This window comes from Phocoena sinus, chromosome 3, assembly GCF_008692025.1.
Source record: "Phocoena sinus isolate mPhoSin1 chromosome 3, mPhoSin1.pri, whole genome shotgun sequence".
Classification (NCBI taxonomy): domain Eukaryota; kingdom Metazoa; phylum Chordata; class Mammalia; order Artiodactyla; family Phocoenidae; genus Phocoena; species Phocoena sinus.
In genome coordinates, this window is record NC_045765.1 from 5306345 (window position 1) to 5327005 (window position 20661).

A 20661-nucleotide genomic window follows, 5' to 3' on the forward strand; every position below is an offset into this window, starting at 1 on the left:
CATGTGGGATCTTCCCGGACCAGGGCACGAACCCGTGTCCCCTGCATCGGCAGGCGGATTCTCAACCACTGCACCACCAGGGAAGCCCAGTCACACAGCTTTTAAAACATATTTGAACTCAGGCCTCTTACAGATCTGCAAGTTCTCTTTAACATTAAAAGCCACACGTTCACCCTTTGTGGGATATGCGAGGGGGCATGTGGGAGAGGGCGTCCAGAGCCTCCAGACATCTGGGTCTTCTAGTGTGGGGAGGAGGCTGCCCTCCGCCAGGATCAGTGTGCCTTTTTAGGGCACAGGGTGGGTTCTTGCAAACCAGGTCCCCTCCTGTGAGGCAGGGCGCAGGTCCCCACTGCATTTGGCTGTGTGAGAAAGCTTGGGCGGCTTCCTTGGTCTCCATGGAAGCCTTGGTATCCCAGCGTGAAGATGCGGGGGGGGGGCGGTCTGTGCTCTCAATGGTCAGGCTCCAGGCGCTGCGACAGGACGGTGAGGACGCGCTGGAACTTCTCAAGACGTGTGGCCCACGGCGCCCCAGCTCCTTGGCTCCCCCAGAGCAGCCTCCTCAAGAAACCAGTGGTCAGGGCCTCTCTCAGCTCCGGGTGGGGCCGGAATCCTGGGGGCGGGGCAAGGTGGGGCTGGGGGCAGGGCCCAGGCAACTGCCTTGCCCCTCCCATACCTGCCTTGTTCCCTCGGGACTTTGACCCCGGAGGGACTCAGCCTGAGATTACCTGGACAACTGGGTAGGGTTAGCCAGGAGGGAGCTCCTGAGTCTGCAGCAGTGGGGGTGGGGTGGCTGAGGGGCTCGGTGGGTGCACCGGGGCAGTCTGTTCCTGGGGCGAGATCCTGGGGGACCCACTTTAGGGGTTGTACCTGGAGATGGAGCCACACCCGAGGGTGGGATTTGGGGTCCGGGCCGTCCTTCGCGACAAACTTGGGGGGGGGAGGAGGTCGGCCCATGTTGGAGGGACAGGGGGTCTAAGGTCACCAGTGAAGGCAGGGACGACCCAGGTGGGGGATCCTGGAGGCTGGGCTGCCCCAGGGCAGGAGAGGGGTGTGGCTCTGAGCTCAGCGGGGGCGCCGTTCTATTCTACCAGGTTGAAGGTCTGAGTCATTTGGAGGGAGCTGGGCATTCTTGGTGGCGGATCGAGATCCTCTAGGGGCAGGGCCTTCCCTGGTGGAAGAGTGGGAGTGGGGCCCTGTGGGCGTGGCTCTGGGGGGCTGGGCCGCCCTTTGGGGGCAGAGGGCACCGTTTCCGTCTACACTGCAGGTTGCGGCGTGTGTTAGGGTGAGAACCCCGTGGGGCCGGGCCGTCCCAGTTTGGGTGGGGCTCTGGGAGGCGTGGTGGGAGGCTCTAGTTCCTGGCCCGGTGGGTTTGGGGGCACCGAGTTGGAGCATGAGGGGTGTTCCGGGACCCTCTGGCAACCCGGCGCAGAGGAGGCGCTCACCTCGCAGGCGCCGAGCCGCCGCCTCGCGGAATCTGGGCGCGTCCCGGGCCACCAGACGCGCCCGGTGCAGGGTGCGCAGCAGCCGCTCGCAGCTCTCGTCCAGGGGCCCGGGGAGTTCCTCGCCCTCCAGCAGGCGCACCGCGGGCGCCACGTGCGGCAGCGCCACCTCCCCCGGGTCGCAGGGTCCTGTTGGGGCAAGGGTCTGGGCTGGGCTAGGGGCAGAGGGCGGGTCCTAGGGTGAAGAGGATGCGACATACATTGGGCCGAGGCACCCTAGGACAAAGCAATGGTTGGGGTCTGGGTCAGAAACAGGCTTGAGCCTGGCCCAGAGCAGGGCCGGGGAGTGGCCTAGGGCAGGGGCGGAGCCTGGGACAGAGTGAGGGCGGGGCCTAGGGATTAGTTCCTGACCGAGACTCGCACAGAGGGCGAGGAGGGCGGAGCCTTGATTAAGGGGCGGAGCCTTGCTTAAGGGGCGGAGCCTAGGACCGAAACAACGGGCGGAATGTAAGGCCAAGGTGGAGCCTAGGACAGAAGCGGCGGGGTTTGGCACGAGACCCAGAGGCCAGAGCCTAGCATAGAGCTGGAAGTGAATCAGGGGCCGGGCTTAGGGCAGGGGGCGTGGCTTAGGAGAGAAGCAGGGGCGGGGACCTAAGACCCGGGCGGGGCTTAGGACAGGATTGGGATTCCGCTTAGTTACCACTCATCGAAAAATGCCACTCACCGGCGCCCTCATCCAGCGCCCGCATCAGCGGCTTCAGCTCCTGCTCGAAGGCCAGCGCAGCCTCGGTGTGGCTCCTTCGCAGCTGGCGCCACGTGCGTTCCAACCGCGACACCTGGAGGAAGAGAGCTGAGCCCGCCTCCTCTCCACTTTTTCCCATCACTTGCTCTCTGGCCTCCTCCCCATCCCCGCTTCCCACGCACCTGGGGCATGAGCAAGGCGCCCATGACCGCGGCCAGTCCGGGCAGGTCTCCCGCTGCCCCTGGCCGCAGCGCCAGGGCCAGCTCCACCAGGCCCCTCAGGGCGGCCGCGCGCTCCTCCAGCGGCCCTGCGCAGCCCAGCACTGCCAGCGCCCCCGCCAGTGCCAGCGTCTCGAGCCTGTGGAGGCGGAAGGCAAGGGTCTGGGGGCAGTGGGGAGGTTTGCAATGCGGGGGTGAGGAGGGACAGTCGGTGGCATTGCCCATGCCCCACCTCCCTAGGGGACCGTGAATGGGGAGATTTGGAGACCCTAGGGATTCCAGGTGGCTGGCTCACCTCTCCAGCAGTTCCAACCTCAAGCGATGCCCATGGGGAAGTGTGAGCAGCTCCAGACCAGAGGCGACCCCCATGGCGCCCTGCTGAGCCTTGGTCACTCCCAGGAGGCCAGTCGCCTGGCGATGGGGGGCCAGGGTAAGAGTAGAGAAGTCAAGGGAGCAGGGTGAGTATACAGATGTGAGGTGGGGTTGGCCCTTGTCCTGGCTTCAGCCCCTGCCTGGGGAGGAAAAACCTCTGTAGGTGACCCACCTGGCAATCCACCAATAGCAGGTGGAGAGCGATGCTCCCAGGATGGTGCTCCAGGAACAGGCCATGGAGAGTATGCAGGACTTCGGTTTCCAGAGGCCGATTCTGGGAGCCCAGCAGGCCGAAGGGGTTGTCAGGTGGGCAGAAAGAGACCTCTGCCTGCGGTCTTGCAAAACATCTGTCCTCCTCCTCAGCCTCCCACCATGGCGCCTCTGGCTCTGGGCAGCTGTGGCCAGCAGGTGTTCCCTGGACCCTGGGCACTCGGGGCACCAGCTCACAGTACGTTGGGGGGCGTCCAGAGGCATCAGGCAGCATCAGTGAGGATGTTCGAGGTGGCTTGGTTGGTGCCTTGGCATGAAGCTGCCCATCAGAGGCCCTGAGGCTGTCAGCAATAGACCCCAGGGGAACGGGCACCTTTAGCAACACGGAGTCACTACCTGTCCGAGGCAGGGCAGATGCAGGCATAGTGGAAGCTCCTGGGTGTCATACAAGAGGGGGTGAAAGAGGTACACAGAGAAGATAGCTGGGAGGGGTCAGTGGCTTCATGGGCTACTAACCTCCTGGTTCATCCACTCATTCAGCCAATAACCAGGTATCCCAGCCTATCTTGGTGTGGCTTTGAAATTGAACAACTTCACCAACATCAATGCTACACACTTACCAATGGTTTGAAAACGAACTTTCTCTGACACGTATGTAGTTTTGCAATTTTTGAATACTACATTTCAAGTTTGAATTCTTTGTTTCTGCCCCTCTGATTGAAGATGGTAAGCCCTGACTGTATGAAATTAAAATGAAAAATGTCATTCAAAATTCACAAAGCTACATAAGCATCAAAGAAACTGAATTTATCAAAATTTCAAATGATGTCTTTTGTTAAGTTTGTGGCATATTTACTTCTGAGGTTATTGGAACTTAAAACTGCACCCAGACTTTTGGGAGACTCTGTATTTACTAAGCATTTAAGTCGACCCTGTTATAGGGGCTCAAAACCTCCCCACGGTTCCCAGCTCGCTCTGAATAAGGGCCAAAGTCCTCATATTAGTCCAAGAAGCCCTCACAGTTTGAGCCCAATCTCTCGTGACTTCCCCCTCACTCCCAGTGTTTCTGCTACACTCACCTCCTTTTGGTTCAGTGAACAGTTCAAACTCTTGTTCTGGCCCCAGGACCTTTGCAATGGCTATTCCCTCTGCCTGGGTCATTCTCATCCAATTATCCACATCGTTCCCTCCTTCATCTCCTTCAAATCTTTCTCCATGGGACCTTTCCTAACTACTACTTAAAATTGTAATACTCATTGCCATTCGCATACTCCTTACTGTGTCCTGCTTTTAATTTTTAACCCAAAGCATACGTAATTGACTCATTTTTGTTGTTCCTGGCCCTTCTTCCTCTAATAGGATGTTGGCTCCACTTGAGCAGGGATCTTTGTCTTTCTTGTTCATTGACATATCTCAGCACTTAGCAGAGTGTCTGGCACACAATGAGGGCTCATGTTGAATTGGGGGGTGGTGTGGACAGGGCAGTCAGGGTATAAGGGGGACTCCTCCTTTATGTAGGATGGTCAGGGTCAGCTGCTTTGAAGAACTCACATTAGATGAGAAGGAGTCAGCCAGGTAAAGATTAGGGAATGGGCTCTCCAATGGTGAGAACAGCAAATGCAAAGGCCCTGAGGCAGGAGCAAATTTGGAAGGTTCCAGCAACTGGAAGGAAGACTATGTGGCCAGAGTGAGTACGGGATGTGAGAGGAATTATTAGAGAGGTCAGCCATGGTTAGAGAACAGAGGGCTTCTTGGAATCATCATAAACCCACATTTTTAAGCACCTACAAAGTTCCTTAGTCCTGTGTTTTTTCATTACCATGACAACATTGAGAGCATCACCATCTCTTTTTTCCAGGAGGTTAAGTCACCTGCCAAAGTTCACTTGGGTAGTGAGTGGCAGAGCAGTCTCTGAGCTATGTATTGTCCTGGAAGACCCTTACCTGAACCAGGGTGGTCTGCTGTTGGCTGCCCCATATGCTCCAAGCCTGCGGGCTGACTGTCACTCCGCTTCCTAGCTCTGGGGACAGAGATGGGGGAGATGTGTTGTCCTACTCTGCGCAGAGCAGCCCCCATCAACACCCATAAAACCTTACATCCCATCATTCGGAACCAGTGGATCCCAACCAGGGTGCCTGATACCCCCAGGGGACACTTGGCAATGTCAGGAGACATTTTTGGTCGTCACAACTAGGGGGATGACGTACAGAGGATTCTACTGGCATCTAGTAGATAGAGGCCAGGGATGCTGCTGAACATCCTACAATGCACAGAACGGTCCCCCACAGCCAAGAATAATCTGGCCGCAAATGTCACTAGTGGACAGTGCCGAGGTGGAGAACCCTGGGGGGTGTTGGGTGTCGTCAGGGAGGTTGGGAGCCTGTGGTACCTGAGTGGCTCTGTCCAAGCCGGGCCGTCTGGAAGGGTGTCTTCACTAAAGCTGCGTCGAATAGGTCCTTGCCGCGTCACTGGCCTGGATGCCACAGCTCCCGTGGCCTGGGACAGTGTACGCTGGCCGGTCACATAGCTGCGAACCAGGGCAGGCAGGCTTGGGAAACGCTCATCCTCCAGCTGAAAGAGGGCTGTGGGCCGGCCTGGCCGGGGGCGCAGGGCCACACGGAACACCTCGAAGTGTAGGACTGAGCCCCGCCAACGGCAGGAGATCACAGGGTGGCCCCCACGGGACTTAGATGCACGAACTAAGAAGTCACCATCTTGCTGGAGGAGGGCCTCAGCCTTCTGGGGTTGGAGGACAGGGGCAAGGGGTTTAGGCATAAGCCTGTATCAGTAGTTAATGATGACTACCCACCCCCCTCCACCCACTCAAAAAAACCCAGAGACTGGATACCATTGTGTCAGACCATTTCTTCTTTTTTCATAGGCATACCTCTGGACTACATTTCCCAGGCTCCCTTGCAGTTAGCTGTCATGTGACAAGATCTGGCCAATGGTATGAGGGCAGGAGGGCTGTGGGGAATGTCCCGACCTGACCAATAAAATTCTCCTGTACAATCCTACAGGTTCTGTCCTGTCAGTTGATGTCCCCAAAGCCCTAGGGGATGGCGAAGACACAGGATGGAAAGGGCTTGGGTCTGACTCATTTTGGAGCTCTGCATCCCCTCAAGGTGTGACATGAACTAGCCCTTACATTTTTTTTTTCTAATATTTATTTATTTAGGCTGCACTGCGTCTTAGTTGCGGCATGCGGGATCTTTAGCTGTGGTATGTGACTCTTAGTTGCAGCATGTGGACCCTTAGTTGCAGCATGCATGTGGGATCTAGTTCCTCGACTAGGGGATCAGACCTGGGTCCCCTGCATTGGGAGTGTGGAGTCTTGCCCACTGGGAGTGCAGAGTCTTCCCTGGACCACCGGGGAAGTCACACCCTTCAATGTTGATCAAGTCTGGCTGGTGACATCTTGGGAATGTTTTTTACAGCCACTAGCCAGCACTGACTTATGCAACTTCCAACCCAAGGACATGCACTGAGCTTGCTATGCAAATGTGGCTTCCAGAAAAGCCATTCACTGGGTCCTTCCCAACAGACTGTGGCCTTTAAATCAACCTTTAAAATAATGGTCAAGCAGTCTTATGCCAGCCATCGTGGCTGGTGTGAAAACAGGGGCTGAGGGCCACAACATTGCAGAGGGGAAAAGTGGAGCTGGTGATGGGGGCTGGGGACTGGACAGTATGCACAATGGGCACATGTATAGCCCTTGTTATTTGCCAGGCACTGTTTTAGTTGTAAAATGTATGAACTCACTTCATCCTTTACCAAGGTTAAGAGGTAGGTACTATTATGCCCATTTTACAGATGGGGAAACTGAGGCCCAGAGATATCGAATACCTTGCCCTAGTTCACACCCAATGTGAGTTGTAGGGATGGGACTTGAACCCAGGCTGTCTGGTGCTAAAGTGTGGTGTTTTAACCACTAAGCTACACTGCCTCTCATGATTTGATTGGATACCCCAGGTCCTGGAACTCCTGAAGGTGACCCCTAAGTTGGAGATGAGGGTGAGGAACTTTGGATTGAGAGGGAGATGGGCCCCTGGTGGCCACGGGTGGCCTGGGATCCAGAGAGAGAAAGCAGAGCCAAGGGGTGGTTTGAGGGGTCATTAGGACCCTCTTCAATCCCCAACACCATCCTCAACACCATCCCAAAGGAAGTGAAAATTTAAATATAAGAAGTGACATGCCACACCAATGAAGCTTCAAGACAGCCCCCAGGCCTTGAGCCACTCTTTCCGATAGACCTTGACCCTAAGCCCCTCATCTGGGATCCAGGAGTACCCAGTAAGTCAAAGGTCAAAGGGGTGAGACTCCCCATCAGATGGTCCTGAGGTCCTGCAGGAGGCAGCGGTACCTGGCGGGACAGTGGGCCGTGGTACCAGGATTGGCCAGCAAAGTCCTCTCCATCCTGTGGCACCTGCATGGAGCTCTCAGGGGCAGAGGGTGCAGGGGCTGTGCTTTGTACTTCCAACAGGCCCCAGTCTTCCTCATCTGTAAAATGGGAGTAGTTACTCTTGAATCCTGAGCATCTGGCTCAGCCCTTCCATGTTCCTCATGGTTCTGAAGACAGCAGCCCATATCTTATTGAACCTTAAATTGCAACTCTCTCTGTATATGCATATATAAAAATATATATTGTATTTTAATATATAGTATATCTTTACATAAATTATATATAATATTTAAATATTTTAATGTATACTATATAATATTTTAATATAGAATATTTTTATATTTAAAATATATAAATATAATTATATATAAATATTTATATTTAAAATATATAAACATTTTTGTATGACTATTTATATATTTATACTTTAAGTTAAAGATGTTACCCATAGTCCGATTATATATCTTAATTATAAATTATATCTGAATTATATTTGATATATATATATATCAGATTAAAATCTGGCTATGAGTAACTTTAATTTAGAATAGGCTGTGATTTCATGGAAAGAGTCATGCATTCACTGGGATTCTTGCAAAGGGAAAAGACCTCTGCATTGCTTTCAAATGTAATGCAGTTTTTTTACGCAGATGACATACTGCTACGTTTTGGCGAAATTTAATTAACAAATTCACTCAAACCAACATTCATGGGGCACCCACTGTGTGCCAGATGCCCGTTCTCGGCACTAGAGACCTAGCAGTGAACAACACAGACCAGAATTCCTGTCCTTAGGGATGTTCTAGTAGGGAAGACTGTGATTGGAAAAATAAGTAACTAGATGAGGAAGTATAGGATAGATCCGAGAGACCTAAACAAGAAACTGAAACCAGGGATGGGGTATGAAGATTCAAGGGTGGAGTTAAGATTTTTCCATAGGGTGGCCCGGGAAGGTCTCTGTTGGTGAACACTGGAAGGATTTTGAGGGAGCAAGCCAGGTGGTTCTTGGGGTGAAAGAAATTGTAGGCTGGAGAGAATTTAATTTACTAAAGTCCATAGCATCTCAGTCACCTATATGCATACTCAAGGATTCTTAGATTGTACAAAAATCTAACCCATAGGTGCCTTTCCAATGTAAGGCCACTTTTTTGTTGTTTTTTCTGTGGTATGCTGGCCTCTCACTGCTGTGGCCTCTCCCGTTGTGGAGCACAGGCTCCGGACGCGCAGGCTCAGCGGCCATGGCTCATGGGCCCAGCCGCTCTGCGGCATGTGGAATCTTCCCGGACCGGGGCATGAACCTGCGTCCCCTGCATCGGCAGGCGGACTCGCAACCACTGCGCCACCAGGGAAGCCCCATGTAATGCCATTTTTAAGGACATTAAAGGGTCATATTTTTGTAGACTTGTCAGCAAATAAGCATTTGCAGATTTTCATATTTTGGAGCAGATCCATTTCCTTATTACTGCAGTCAAATTTAGGTCTCAGATGCTTTAGGACATGTTAATCATGGCGCAGGCCTCAGGCCCCGGTGTGTCTCAAGTGTCTGGTGGAAAAAACTGCCCTGGATGGGAGGGAAGCAAGCAGTTTGCTTTTTGCTTCCCCTGCCCCCAAGATCTTCTGGGCCTGGCGGGGTCTGCAGGGAAATAGCACCCGGATTCTTATGACCTGAGTCAGCTGGGCTGAGGGCCTGAAAGGGTCAGGAAGTTCCCAGACTGGCCCTAGGTGGCTTAAGGGGCAGGGGAGCTGAACAGAGTGCTGTCTCCCGGTGCCACATACCTGAAAGCCAGGTGTGTCTCCTGGATGCCTGAGCACTTCCTGTTTGTCACCTGGCCAGGCCCAGCCTTGGTCTTAAGAGTCCCCGGACTCCAGCTTCCTCTGTCTTAAGTGCCCCTTAGTGGGTGTGGTGGTGCGTCGCTGACAAGGCTCTGATTAGTTCAGGGGCAGCTCAGAGTGGGCACAGGTCAGCCACAGGCCATTTAAGTCATCCACCTGCCCTGCGTCCTTTGGAATAATTTCTGGATACCTGGGCAGAAGAGAGAGGAACAGGGCAGAGTCAGAAGAGGCGGTGGGTGAGAGGCAAGCTTGGGGAAAGGAGGAAGGGGATTATTCATGCTCTGTTGGCCACATACACGTACACACATGTGCAGGAGGGCAGCCACCTGCACAGAGACACAGGGACACAGGTGGACGCGGAGCCTCAAACTTGAGCAAACATTGACTGGTTGAATGCTTACTGCGTGCCAGGCTCTGTTCTAGACCCCGGAGAAACAGTGATGAATGAGACCACGGCCCTTCCGGTGGGCAAGACACAAAACAAATAAGCGCAGGATGAATGAAGAAGGTAATATCTAAGGGTGAACAATGAAGGTGATAAAACAGGGAAATGTCAAGGAGGCTGGCTGGGGCAGGCCACCTTAAACAGGTAGTCAGGAGGCTCTCTCCCACCAGGTGACGTAGGAGCTGAGACCTCAGTAGAGGGGAGACAGTGATGCAAAGATGTGGAGAAAGAGCAGTCCAGGTGGGGATACGGCAAGTGCAAAGGCCTGGAGCTTGCTTTTTACATCTTACATCATCAGGGAGACTGGGGGGGCTGCATGCTGTGAGCCAGGAGTGAAGTGGAGAGCAGTAAGATAGGCAGAGACGATGCAGGAACTGGTGGACCTCGAATTTTCATCTCAGTAGGGTGGAAGGGGAGCTACGGGACGGGTTTGAAGTGAGGGAGGGGCACGATCTGGTCTGTGGTTTAAAAACACCGTTCAGGCAAAAGTGGAAGCAGGGAGGCTTTCCGTGTTGCACAGAAAACACGCTTGGAGGAGGACGCCCAGGTACACGGACACGCGTGATACACAGCGTCCCAGTCAGGCGACTCCTTTTACGTTCGCGGACGCATGTGGAGACACCCAGATCCTCTCTGAGAGCTGGTGGCCCCACCTGGAAAAGAGAACTCCCTGCCCCAGTAATCTCCCGGTCCTGGATCTGCCTGGGGCCCCTCACTCACCTGGGCCGGGACCCGCGGAGCTCCCAAGAACCTGGGGCCTGGCGGAAGCCTGAGGCTCTGCGGCTCCCGACCCCTCCCTCCCCGTCCCAGCCAGGTCCAGCCTTCAACCACCGCGCCCGAGGGGAACCGAGCCCCAACACCTGGTCCCTCCCATTTAAACCCCGCCCCTCCAGGCCCCGCCCCTTCTCCAACCATAACCTCCGGGCTCTCGCCCCGCCCCCTTGTTCTCGCCCCGCCCCCTTAGAAACTTTCTTTTCGCTATCCACGCCCCCTTCAGATAAAAACCTTCTTCCCGTAGACCACGCCCCCTTGGGAACTCCGTTCCTACTAGTGGACCCCGCCCCCTTAAATTTGCCCCCGCCCTTCTCGGGCTGACCACGCCCACTCATCTCCTCACTCCTCTTTTAGTTCCGCCCCTTAGAGCCAGGCCCCTCGATTCCGCTTAGGGCCTCCGGCTGGTCCTAAGCATCCCTGGCCCCTTGGGAAGGGGCAAGGCGGTGTCTCCTAGTCCCTCAGTGTTCCGGGCAGGGGCGGGGCGGTCCCTACGGGCTCTCTCGCCTGGCAGGGAGTGGTGGCGGCTGTGACGTGACCGGTGAGCTTCCTCCAGACCACCCCCCTCGGTTTCCGGGAAGGAACCCCATTGGGTGTCGGGTTTTGTGGAGAGAGATGCGGGAAAACACGACAGCCTCTCCTAGTAACAGAACGTTGGAGCTGATCTAGACTCTGGCAGGACTGGGGAGTAAACTTTCAGGTGGTTTCCTACGTGGAGGGAAGGAGGGGAGGGGGGCTTCCATCCTGTCTCCCGGAGACAAGGGTGAGAAAAGTGGGGGAGGGAGGGATCTGGAACCAGACAGAGGACGCTCTGGCCAAGTTTATTGAGGGCGCATAATAATAACAACAGAATTGAAAGCAGTAGCTGCAGCTAACATTCATTAAGCGCTTACTGTATGCCAGGACTGTTCTCTTTGCTTGCCCAGCTTCAACACATTGCATTTTTACGTAGACCTCTCAATGAGATGGGTACTGTTTTCATCACCCCATTTTCTAGATGCAGAAACTGAGGCATGGGACAGCTCAGCCCAAGTTTGCCCAAGTTTGACACGGCTTGTGATTGGTCAAGGTGGGATTCAAGCCCGGTGCCCTGGAGCGCTATCCTGTCTTCCTCTGATCTTTGCAGCCCCACCATCTCTGACCCCTGCCGTAATTCTAAACGGTGAAGGTTACTGTCACTCACTTTACAGATGAGAAAATTGGCGCATAGAGAGCCACGGATGGTTGGGGAAGAAAGTTTTGGTGCCTGTAGGATCGTAAATCTGGGAATTTCCAGGCTGGGCTTCCCCATTTGCCAATGTGGAAGAGACTCCAGTCTCAGGACAGGCTGAGGGGTATCCCTTCCTTGACCCACTCCCCGCCTGGTTTTGATACAGTCAGAGGGTAGGGGGTATGTCCAGTGAAAGGTGTCTAGCGCCCCTTAGTGGTTACAATAATTAAAAAGGAAAATCCGGGGGGTGGCTCCGGTGGCGGGTGGAGTGGGTGGGTGCTTGTGAGACGGAGGGGGGAGACTACTCACAATCTAGTGGGATGGAGGTGGGTAGAGAGACCTCGTCGAGCACATGATTTCAGGTAATGATAAGGGCTACAAAGATAGTAAATATTTGCTAAACCAATGAACGACACTATCGAAGTCCAAAAAAAGAGATGATGGTGGCCAGGGCCATGGAAATAAATGAACGGATTTGGGATAAATGTCAGAGGTAGAGCCATAGAGCTTTCAATTATTCATTCATTCTTCATTCAACAAATATTTATGGAGCATGTATATGTGCCAGGTGCTGGGGGGAGTGGTTCCAACACCAGACACAAATTTCTCAATACACGATAAAGAAATAAGTATAATAAAATAACAGGTGGGGAAGTGGGATAGGGTGTGATGGGGTGAGAAAAAAGGCTGTGATCTGAAATGGAGAGGTTTGGGAAAACTTCATGAGAAGATGATCTAGAGCCAAGATTTGCAGGAAGTGAGGGAGCTGGCCGTGAAATTGCCTAAGGCAGAGGACTAGCATGTGCAAAGGCCTTGTGGCAGGATTCTAGGGCAAACTTCTGGGGCTACCTAGTATGTTGGAAGAACACTGAGGAGGCCCATTTGGCTGGAACAGCACAAAGTGGGGGAGAGTGGGAGAAGTAGGGCAGGGAGGTGATGAGTTCTCATGCAGGCCCTTGTGGGCTGCAGGGATGACTTTCATCCCAGACGAGGGGGGCTGTGGGGCATCCCGACTTGACTTAGGTGTTCATAGGTGCCCTCTGATGTGGGGAGTAGAGATTGGGGGGGGGAGGTGAGGACAGGAGCCCGGCCATGGGGCGGAGGACACTGTGCTGGTCCAGGCTGCCAAGGTTGGGGGCTGGATGAGGGTGGAGGCGGAGGAGGGAGGGGTGAGAACAGGGTGGATCTTGAGTATGTTTCCGAGGTTGTACCGCTCTTGGGTTGGACACAGAGGAAAGCGGCAGGCCTCCGCCTTGTTACCCTGAACCCACTCCCAGATGCCCCAGTGCTAGTTGGTGGGGGAAGGAGAGGCCAGGTCCTGCTTGAAAGGCGCTGGGCTGGGGCTGGGCTGCAGGTGCCCCCCCCCCCACCAACTCCCACGGCTCCCCCTCCACCCCGTCTCAGGGCGACAGTTACAGGCAAAGAAGAGGAAGTGGTAGCTAGCTAGCAGAGGCAAGCGGGCGGGCGGCGAAGGAGGCCGCGAGGGTGCACAGGCCGGCCCGGGAAGCTAGCAGCCATGGAGCTGTGGCGCCAGTGCACCCACTGGCTGATCCAGTGCCGGGTGCTGCCGCCCAGCCACCGCGTGACCTGGGATGGGGCCCAGGTGTGCGAACTGGCGCAGGCCCTCCGGGATGGCGTCCTTCTGTGCCAGCTGCTCAACAACCTGCTGCCCCAAGCCATCAACCTGCGGGAGGTCAACCTGCGTCCCCAGATGTCCCAGGTGAGACGGCCACTGACGGACCTGCCCCAGGGTGGGTGGTGGGAGGCATCCCAGGCTGGTACCCAGGGGCTTGTTGCTCTGCACCTCTGGGCCAGCCGTGTAGAGCGGAGGATGCGCCCCCGCCGCGGGGTCTGGCACAGGGTACGGGGGATATGGGGGTTGTAACACTTGGGGATACAGGGGTGGCCCACCCAAGGTTAACGGGAATGGGCTCATAGGCTCACAGTTAGCCCACATCTAGGCTGAGAACTGGCAAACTTGGGGTTAAAGCTCCCAAAGCCCCAGGCTGGCTCCAGTGCTGATCAAGCCCCAAAAAGGGATTCTGTGGGGGTCTTGAGGGGGGCTAGGAACCCCCTGGGTGGCCAATAGGGTGTCTGAGGCTTTCAATTCCTTTGACCCCCCCACCCCCCAAGATTCTGGCTATGGGGGAGGGGCCTCCTCCGATTCCTTCCCCCACATGTGTCTCCTCCTCCCAGGCGCTGGGCCCCTTCCTTCCCCTCACATCTTCCCCTTGGCTTCCTGCCTGGGCCTGGGGCAGCATGGGGCGGGTGGGGTGCTATGGGCCTGGGGCTCTGGTCTTCCTAACTCCATCCATCCCAGGGGGTACATTGAGGCAGGACCTGGTCCAAAACCCTGAGAGTGGGTCCTGGGGTTTTGGGAACCTAGAAATAGCTGCTTTTTCTCTGTAGGGATTTCTGCCAGGGCCCCGGGGTCCAGGCGGGGGAGGATTTGACTGTGACCACCCCCAGCTCAGGAAATCTATTCAAATCCCTATTTGAATGCGGTGGGGTGGGGGAGGTAACTGGACTGGATTCTCTTTCTGTTGTACCTTCTCTGGTTCCCTCTGGCCTCTTGAGTTCTGGGTGGAAAGTGATGGCTGGTGGTTGGGGCTGCCCTGCCTGCCCTGTGGGCCTGACACTTGCTATCCAGCCCTCAAGCCCTACCCTGGGAGGAAAGGCTTGTCTGGACGCGCTGTGGGCTAGAGGGGGACCTCTCTGGGGACGGATGGTGGGCAGGCTGGGGCATTGCCTCCTCTCTGGCCTGAGATGCCCTGTGCGGATGGGGGGAGGGGCAGTCAGTGATCAGGGAGTGGGCCTATGGGGGTCCCTGGGGATGTTTCCTGAGGATAGGGCCACACGTGGAAGAGGCCCACCCTCCCCTAGCCCAGGCAGGCTTCCTGAAAGAATGGCGGCGGGGGAACCCTAGAGATTCCCCTGCCACCCCCAGCCACCTGCTCTGGCCACAGGCCATCCCAAATTTTCCTCCATTTCCTTGCCTCCTGGCTTCCACACAGAAGGAAGTAGCTGTCAGACCAGTCAGGCCCCAGACTTGTGAGCAGTCGAGATCCAGTGAGGCTTCAACAGCAGCTAATGGGAAAGTGGTTAGACTTAAGGATGAACTTCTATCCTTCCCTGCATCTTCCCTGTAGCTGGTTTTCTGATAAAAGGCAAGGGGTTGTGGCATTATTCTCTAGGAGGGCAGCTGCAGGGACTAATGTGTCCTGATTTTCTGTGCTGGGCAACACCGAGGACCCAGGCCTGGGTCTGGCCCTCAAGGTGCTCCCAGACTGGGAGAGACAGACATCCCCCAGCCCTGTGTTGTCAGGACCAGGGCAGAGGAAGAAATCTCTGGGCTGGGGGCCCTGGAGCAAAGGCAAGACATTGCCTGGGAGAGTTGGGCTTGATGCAAGAGGGGACATTTGTGCTGGGTTTTGAAGGGTGAGTAGGAGTTTTCTAATTGCTCTGGGTTCCGGTGCCTAGCTGTGTCAGGCCCTGCACTGGGCAGGGGTGTATCCTCGATCCTCCCCATCTGGGAGCTCTGTGCCATCCTGCCCTGTGCATTTTGTCTCCCTTTGAAGCTCAGCCCTGTGCCCCATTCACAGTGGGGCCACGAGCAGGAAGCTAAAAGGTGGTCACATTAAGTCGGAGGGAGGTATCACAAGAACAGCCTCTCTAAGTTTTCAAGTCCCTGTCCATCAACAGATTTAAGCCCGGGCCATGAACTACCAGTGGGATATGGAAGGGCAGAGAGAGAAAAGGGAGGGTTCCTGATGGGGGTGGAATGGGGTGGGGGACACACAATGGCATAAAGTTGTGGAGCCTGGAATTAGGATGCCTCCTAGTTTCTCTCATTTCTTCCTCAGAGTTCCTCGGCTTTTGCTCCACTGTTCCCTGGGTAGAGAGTGGGAAGAGCATATTAATTCATTCATTCGTTCATTCATCAACAATTATCATGTACGCTGGGCCTCTTCTTGGTGCTGAGACAGTGGGAAAAAGACACACACAAACCCTTGTTGTCGAAGAGCCCACATTCTAGTGGGAGGCACTGACAGTGGGCAAATAAGGAAACATATACATTGTCAGAGGTGGTACATGGCCTGGAGAAGGGGGCTTGGGAATGTGGGGTTGCACTTTTGCGTAGGAGGTCTGGGAGGCCTCACTGAGGAGGCAACATTTGAGCAAAGACCTGGGCAAAGTGAGGGAACGAGTCATGTGAGTCTGAGGAAGCAACACTCCTGGCAGGAGGCACTGCCAGTGCAAAGGCTCTGAGGTGGGAGCAGCTCGGTTCCCACGTAGTTGCGCTGCAGGGCAGTGAGTGGGCCGGCTGGTGGGCATGATTCATGGGTGAGGTCAGATTGAAGCGAGTCTCCAGGCTGAGATCTGTGACCCAGAAAGACGATGACACCATCATAGGTGGCCACAGTGATGACCAGACACTCTTACTCTCTCTGGGAGCCCAAATTCCGGGTGGCAGAGATGAAACTTTAAAGCTGAGGAAGTGAAGAGGTAGAGACAAATGTGACAGCCATTGTGGGAAAGATCCACCAGGACGGGGGAGCTGATTAGACTCAGGATGGGAGTGGTCACTGGAGCCAAGATGATGAATCTTTTTTCAGTTCCTCCACTGTGTGACCTTGGGCATGTTACTTAACCTCTCTGTGCTTCGGTCCCCAGCCTGTAAATGCTGGTGCTGTTGGCAGAGGTAGGGAAGGGAGAGGGTAGGAGAGTTAGAATAGGAATTGTGGGCTCGGGTGGGGGTTGATGGTGGTGGCTTGGAGGAGACAGACCTGGGAGCCAGTCCTGACAGCATCACTTGCTGGCTTCGCCTCCCTGAGCCTCAGTTTCCCCATCTGTGAACTGTGGCTAAAAACGGCACCTTTTTGGGGGAAGACTGTTGTAGTATTTCAATACTTCTCAGCACTGTGTTGACACCTGATAAACCCTCTATAAAAAGTCTTTTTAGGGAAAATGAGGGATATGGGGAAGGTTGGCAGCATAGCACAGCCTGGAGGAGTTTGGGTTAGGGCAGTGGTTCTCAACTGGGGTGGTTTCTATCCACTATGTCTAGTGGATAGAGCCCAGGGATTCTGCTCAACGTCCGACAATGTCGCACACAACAGAGAATTATCCGGCCCCAATGTCTACAGTGCTGAGGTTGCGACACCCTGTGCTGGGGGACAGACAGCCTGGTAGAATCTTTAAAATATTTGACACTTTGGTTAAATAATACATGTGTATCATTCAAAGATCAAAACACATAAAAAGGTGCACAGGGAAAAAAATGTAACCTCTAGCCATCTTCTTCAGATACCCAGGTGCTACCTTCCTCCATAAGTGACTCCTTTTTTCTTTAAGTTGACTATATAGCCTTCTAGAATTTCCTTATGCAAATAGGAATGCAGGTTTTTATTAACTACCCTCGTCTCTTACTACAAAAGATGGTACATACCACCCACTGCTTTATATCCTGCTTTTCTCACTTTAACCATCATCTTGAGAATCTTTCCAAATCAATACATAGAGATTGTTCTCATTCTTCTTTAAAAAATGACTGCATGATATTCTAGATTGTCCATTTACTTAACAAACCACTTATACTGGGCTAACTGTGTGCCAGGCATTCATCTAAACTGGGGGCTGGCAAACTACAATTGGAGGGCCAAATCTGAACCACAAGTGTGTTTTATAAATAAAGTTTTATTGGCATACAGCCACGTCCATTTGTTTATGTATTATCTATGGCTGATTTCCAGTTACAACTCTACAGTTGAGTAATTGATGAAGAGAGTGTCTGGCCTGTTGAGGTGAAGGTATTTACTATCCAGATGTTTGTAGAAAAAGTTTGCTGATCCCTGGTCGAAACACTTTCTATACACTGACTTGTTTAATCTCCATAACAATTTACGAGGTAGATATTATCATTATCTTCATATTGCACATGGGAAAACTGAGGCACAGAGAAGTTAAGTCACTTGCCTCAGGGCACCCAGCTTGAAAGTGACAGTCAGAAATTCAAACCCAGGCAGCCTGGTACCAGGATCCCTACTCTGTTTCTTTTTTGGCCACCCCGCAGGCATGTGGCCAGGGACAGTTTCTCTAAACTGTATTCCATTGCACGGTTTGGGGATCACTTAATTTACCATCACCCCTATTGATGGGCACTTGGATTGCACCAGGCTTTTGTTCTGACAAACTAACTGTGATGAATAACCTTGTCCATGAACTGTTTTTTGGCTCCTCTACTGTGTGACCTTGGGCATGTTACTTAACCTCTCTGTGCTTCCGTTTCCTCATCTGTAAAATGGAGATAATAAATACCCATCTGGAAGCATTGTTCTGAAGGATAAATGAGTTACTATCAAGAACCTAGAAAAGTATCTAGCTACATATAAATGTTATTATTGCAGCCAGATACATGAGCAAGTATATCCATGGGATAAATTCTCAGAAGGGTTTGCTGGCTCAAAGCGGGTGAGTCTGTGTTTTCAGTAGATCCTGCCAAATTGTTCTCTGTATGGGATTGTTCCCATATGCATTGTTCCAATTACATTACCTCTAGCAATGAGAATGCTGGTTTCTCCACTGCCTTGCCAACAGTTGTTAAGCTTTTGGAGTTTTGCCAACTTGGGTGATAAATGAAGCTCATTATGACTCAATATACATTTCTCTTATTCTGAGTGAGGTAGGGCCTCTGTTCTTATGTTTAAGAACTATTTATATTTTCTCTCTGCAAAATAATATTTGTTCATATCATTTGCCCATTATTTTTTTCCTTCTAGGACTGCTGGCATTTTTTTCTTATTGATTTTTAGGAACTCTTTATATATTGGGCTGCTTTGAATTTCAAGTCAGGTACTTACTAGCCTTGTGATCTTGGAGAAAAAAAATTACTTAACCTATTTCTGCCCAGGTTGTCTTATCTACAGATTGGGGGTGTGGACAGCACCTTTATCTCAGGGTTATGTGAGGGTTCAACATGATAAGGCAAGTTAAGTTCTTATAATGGTGATTGACGTACAATTAATGTATAGCAAGTGCTAAATTAATGGGAGTCATTCTTTTTTGCTAATTTGATTTCAGTGGATCTGAGCTTGCCTGTAGGATGTGGTATAGGTCTGGGTGCAAAATGTTAGCTGCTGTAATGAAATGCATTGCTTCAGTGAATTTAAAGAGTTTACTTCTAGCTTATATCACAATCCAGTTTGGGTCAACTGGGGGATTAAGAGGATAGCCCTTCTTTACAAAGTCCCTACAGGACTTGGGCTCTTTCCGTCTCATGGCCCCATCCTCCCTGAAGCCCTTGGAGTTCTCTATTCAGCCAGAGGACAAGGAGGGAGTTATGAGGAGGGAAACCCTGAGAGGTTTTCATGGGGCCAGGCCCAGAAGTGGCACCATCACCTCCATTCTTGTTCCACTGGTCACATGGTCCCATCCAACTGCAAGACAGGAATGGGAATGTAGCTTAGCTGGGTGCCAGGGAGGACGAGGAAATGAGTTGGGTGGATATAGAGAAGGCAGTGCCAGAGGACCTCAGGGTGATGCCTAGCTGGCTTCAGAGTTGCAGGTCTGGGGGGGCTAGTTTAGAGGAAACCTCTGTGGGATGAGGAACGAGGAAGACCTGGACCAGAGCCATGGGGGAAGGATGCAGCTGGGGACTTGGGGTGGGGCTTGGTGCAAGCAAATCTCAGCCAAGTGGGTTGGGTTGAGTTGGGTGGAAGATCGCATCTAAACATGTCCACTAGGCCTGACCAGGACAGAAGCCTGGGTGGGGGTGTCAACATTTGCAATGTGCGTTCTTTCCCATTCCATTCTGTTCTGTTCACTGACTTCGTCTCTGGGCCCAATACTGGGAAATGTCACCCTTCAGGACTCTCACAGCGGATGCTGGAAACCCCTGTCCCTCCCCTTGCTCCCAGCCCTCCCACGCATGGCTCCCCTTGGAGTAAAAGTGAAAGTTCTCATCATGACCCAGAAGAACCTATGCATTTGGCCTCTGCCCACCTCTCAGCCCTCATCTCCTCCCTCTCCCCCTCCCTCACTCTACTCCAGCCATGTGGGCCTGCCCTCACTGTTCCTAGAACCCACCAGGTGCAACTCAGCTCCAGGGCCTTTGCACGTGCTGTTCTTTCTCTACAAATCGCTCTTCCCCCAGATATACACCCTGGTTGTTCTCTTATCTCCTGAAGGTTTCTTATCAGAGAGATTTCCCCTGGTTTCCATATGTAAAAATCACACCCCCTGCCCCTGCCTACGCCCCCCCCCCCATTCTCTTCCTTCTTTTATTTTCCTCCATGGTACTTATTTATTTATTTGTTTGTTTTTGGCTGCGTTGGGTCTTCGTTGCTGTGTGTGGGCTTTCTCCAGTTGCAGCGAGCAGGAGCTACTTTTTGTTGCAGTTGCACGGGCTTCTCGATGCGGTGGCTTCTCATGTTGTGGAGCATGAGCTCTAGGCGCGTGGGCTTCAGTAGTTGTGGCTCGAAGGCTCTAAAGCGCAGGCTCAGTAGTTGTGGAGCACGGGTTTAGTTGCTACGCAGCGTGTGGGATCTTCCCGGACCAGGGCTCAAACCCGTGTCCCCTGCATCGGCAGGCGGAGGCTTAACCACTGCGCCACGAGGGAAGCCCTCCTCCACAGTACTTAGCCCTCTCTGACTTACCATAATTTTTAACTTATTTGCTTATTATCTGCTTCCCCCAGTGGAGTGTCAGGGCAAAGCTTTTTGTCTGTTTGGTTCACAACTGTGTCCCCAGTTCCTAGAACAGCACTTGGCATATAGTAGGTGCTCAATAAATGTTGATCAAATATTCACTTCATTTTTTCAGTCATTTAATACAGGGGTCAGCACACTATAACCCATGGGCTGGCTGCCTCTTTTTGTAAACAAAGTTTAATTGATTGATACAAGGTCTTGTCTACTTGCTGACACATTGTTTGTGGCTGCTTTCTCTCTGCAAAGCCAAAAAAATTAAAAAATTACTGTTTGCCTCTTTACAGAGTTTGCTGATCCCTCCCTGATTTAGG

At 53.0% G+C, this 20661-nt stretch overlaps 2 protein-coding genes across 6 annotated transcripts in view; one reads left to right on the top strand and one right to left on the bottom strand.

Annotated features, from left to right (window-relative positions):
• Positions 1–127: 127 nt before the first annotated feature.
• SH2D3A (SH2 domain containing 3A) lies at positions 128–10494 on the bottom strand. The gene is made up of 11 exons (XM_032625084.1): positions 10382–10494; positions 9160–9406; positions 7345–7481; positions 5371–5720; positions 4925–5001; positions 2944–3416; positions 2695–2810; positions 2364–2538; positions 2164–2275; positions 1443–1628; positions 128–610 (listed from the first exon to the last, which is right to left on the bottom strand). The coding sequence occupies exons 3-11, from the start codon at positions 7411–7413 to the stop codon at positions 450–452; spliced, it is 1719 nt and encodes a 572-aa protein (XP_032480975.1). The 5' UTR covers positions 7414–7481; positions 9160–9406; positions 10382–10494; the 3' UTR covers positions 128–449.
• A 2344-nt stretch (positions 10495–12838) lies between these two features.
• VAV1 (vav guanine nucleotide exchange factor 1) overlaps positions 12839–20661 on the top strand; it is a 50455-nt gene continuing 42632 nt past the window's right edge. For 2 of the 5 annotated variants that reach the window (XM_032626831.1, XM_032626832.1), the window contains exon 1: positions 13047–13362. In XM_032626831.1, coding sequence (XP_032482722.1) covers positions 13159–13362 — 204 coding nt within the window. In that variant the 5' untranslated portion in view covers positions 13047–13158. Of the gene's footprint in view, positions 13363–20661 lie in introns of all 5 variants that reach the window. The other 3 variants (XM_032626830.1, XM_032626833.1, XM_032626828.1) reach the window with 2 other exon arrangements.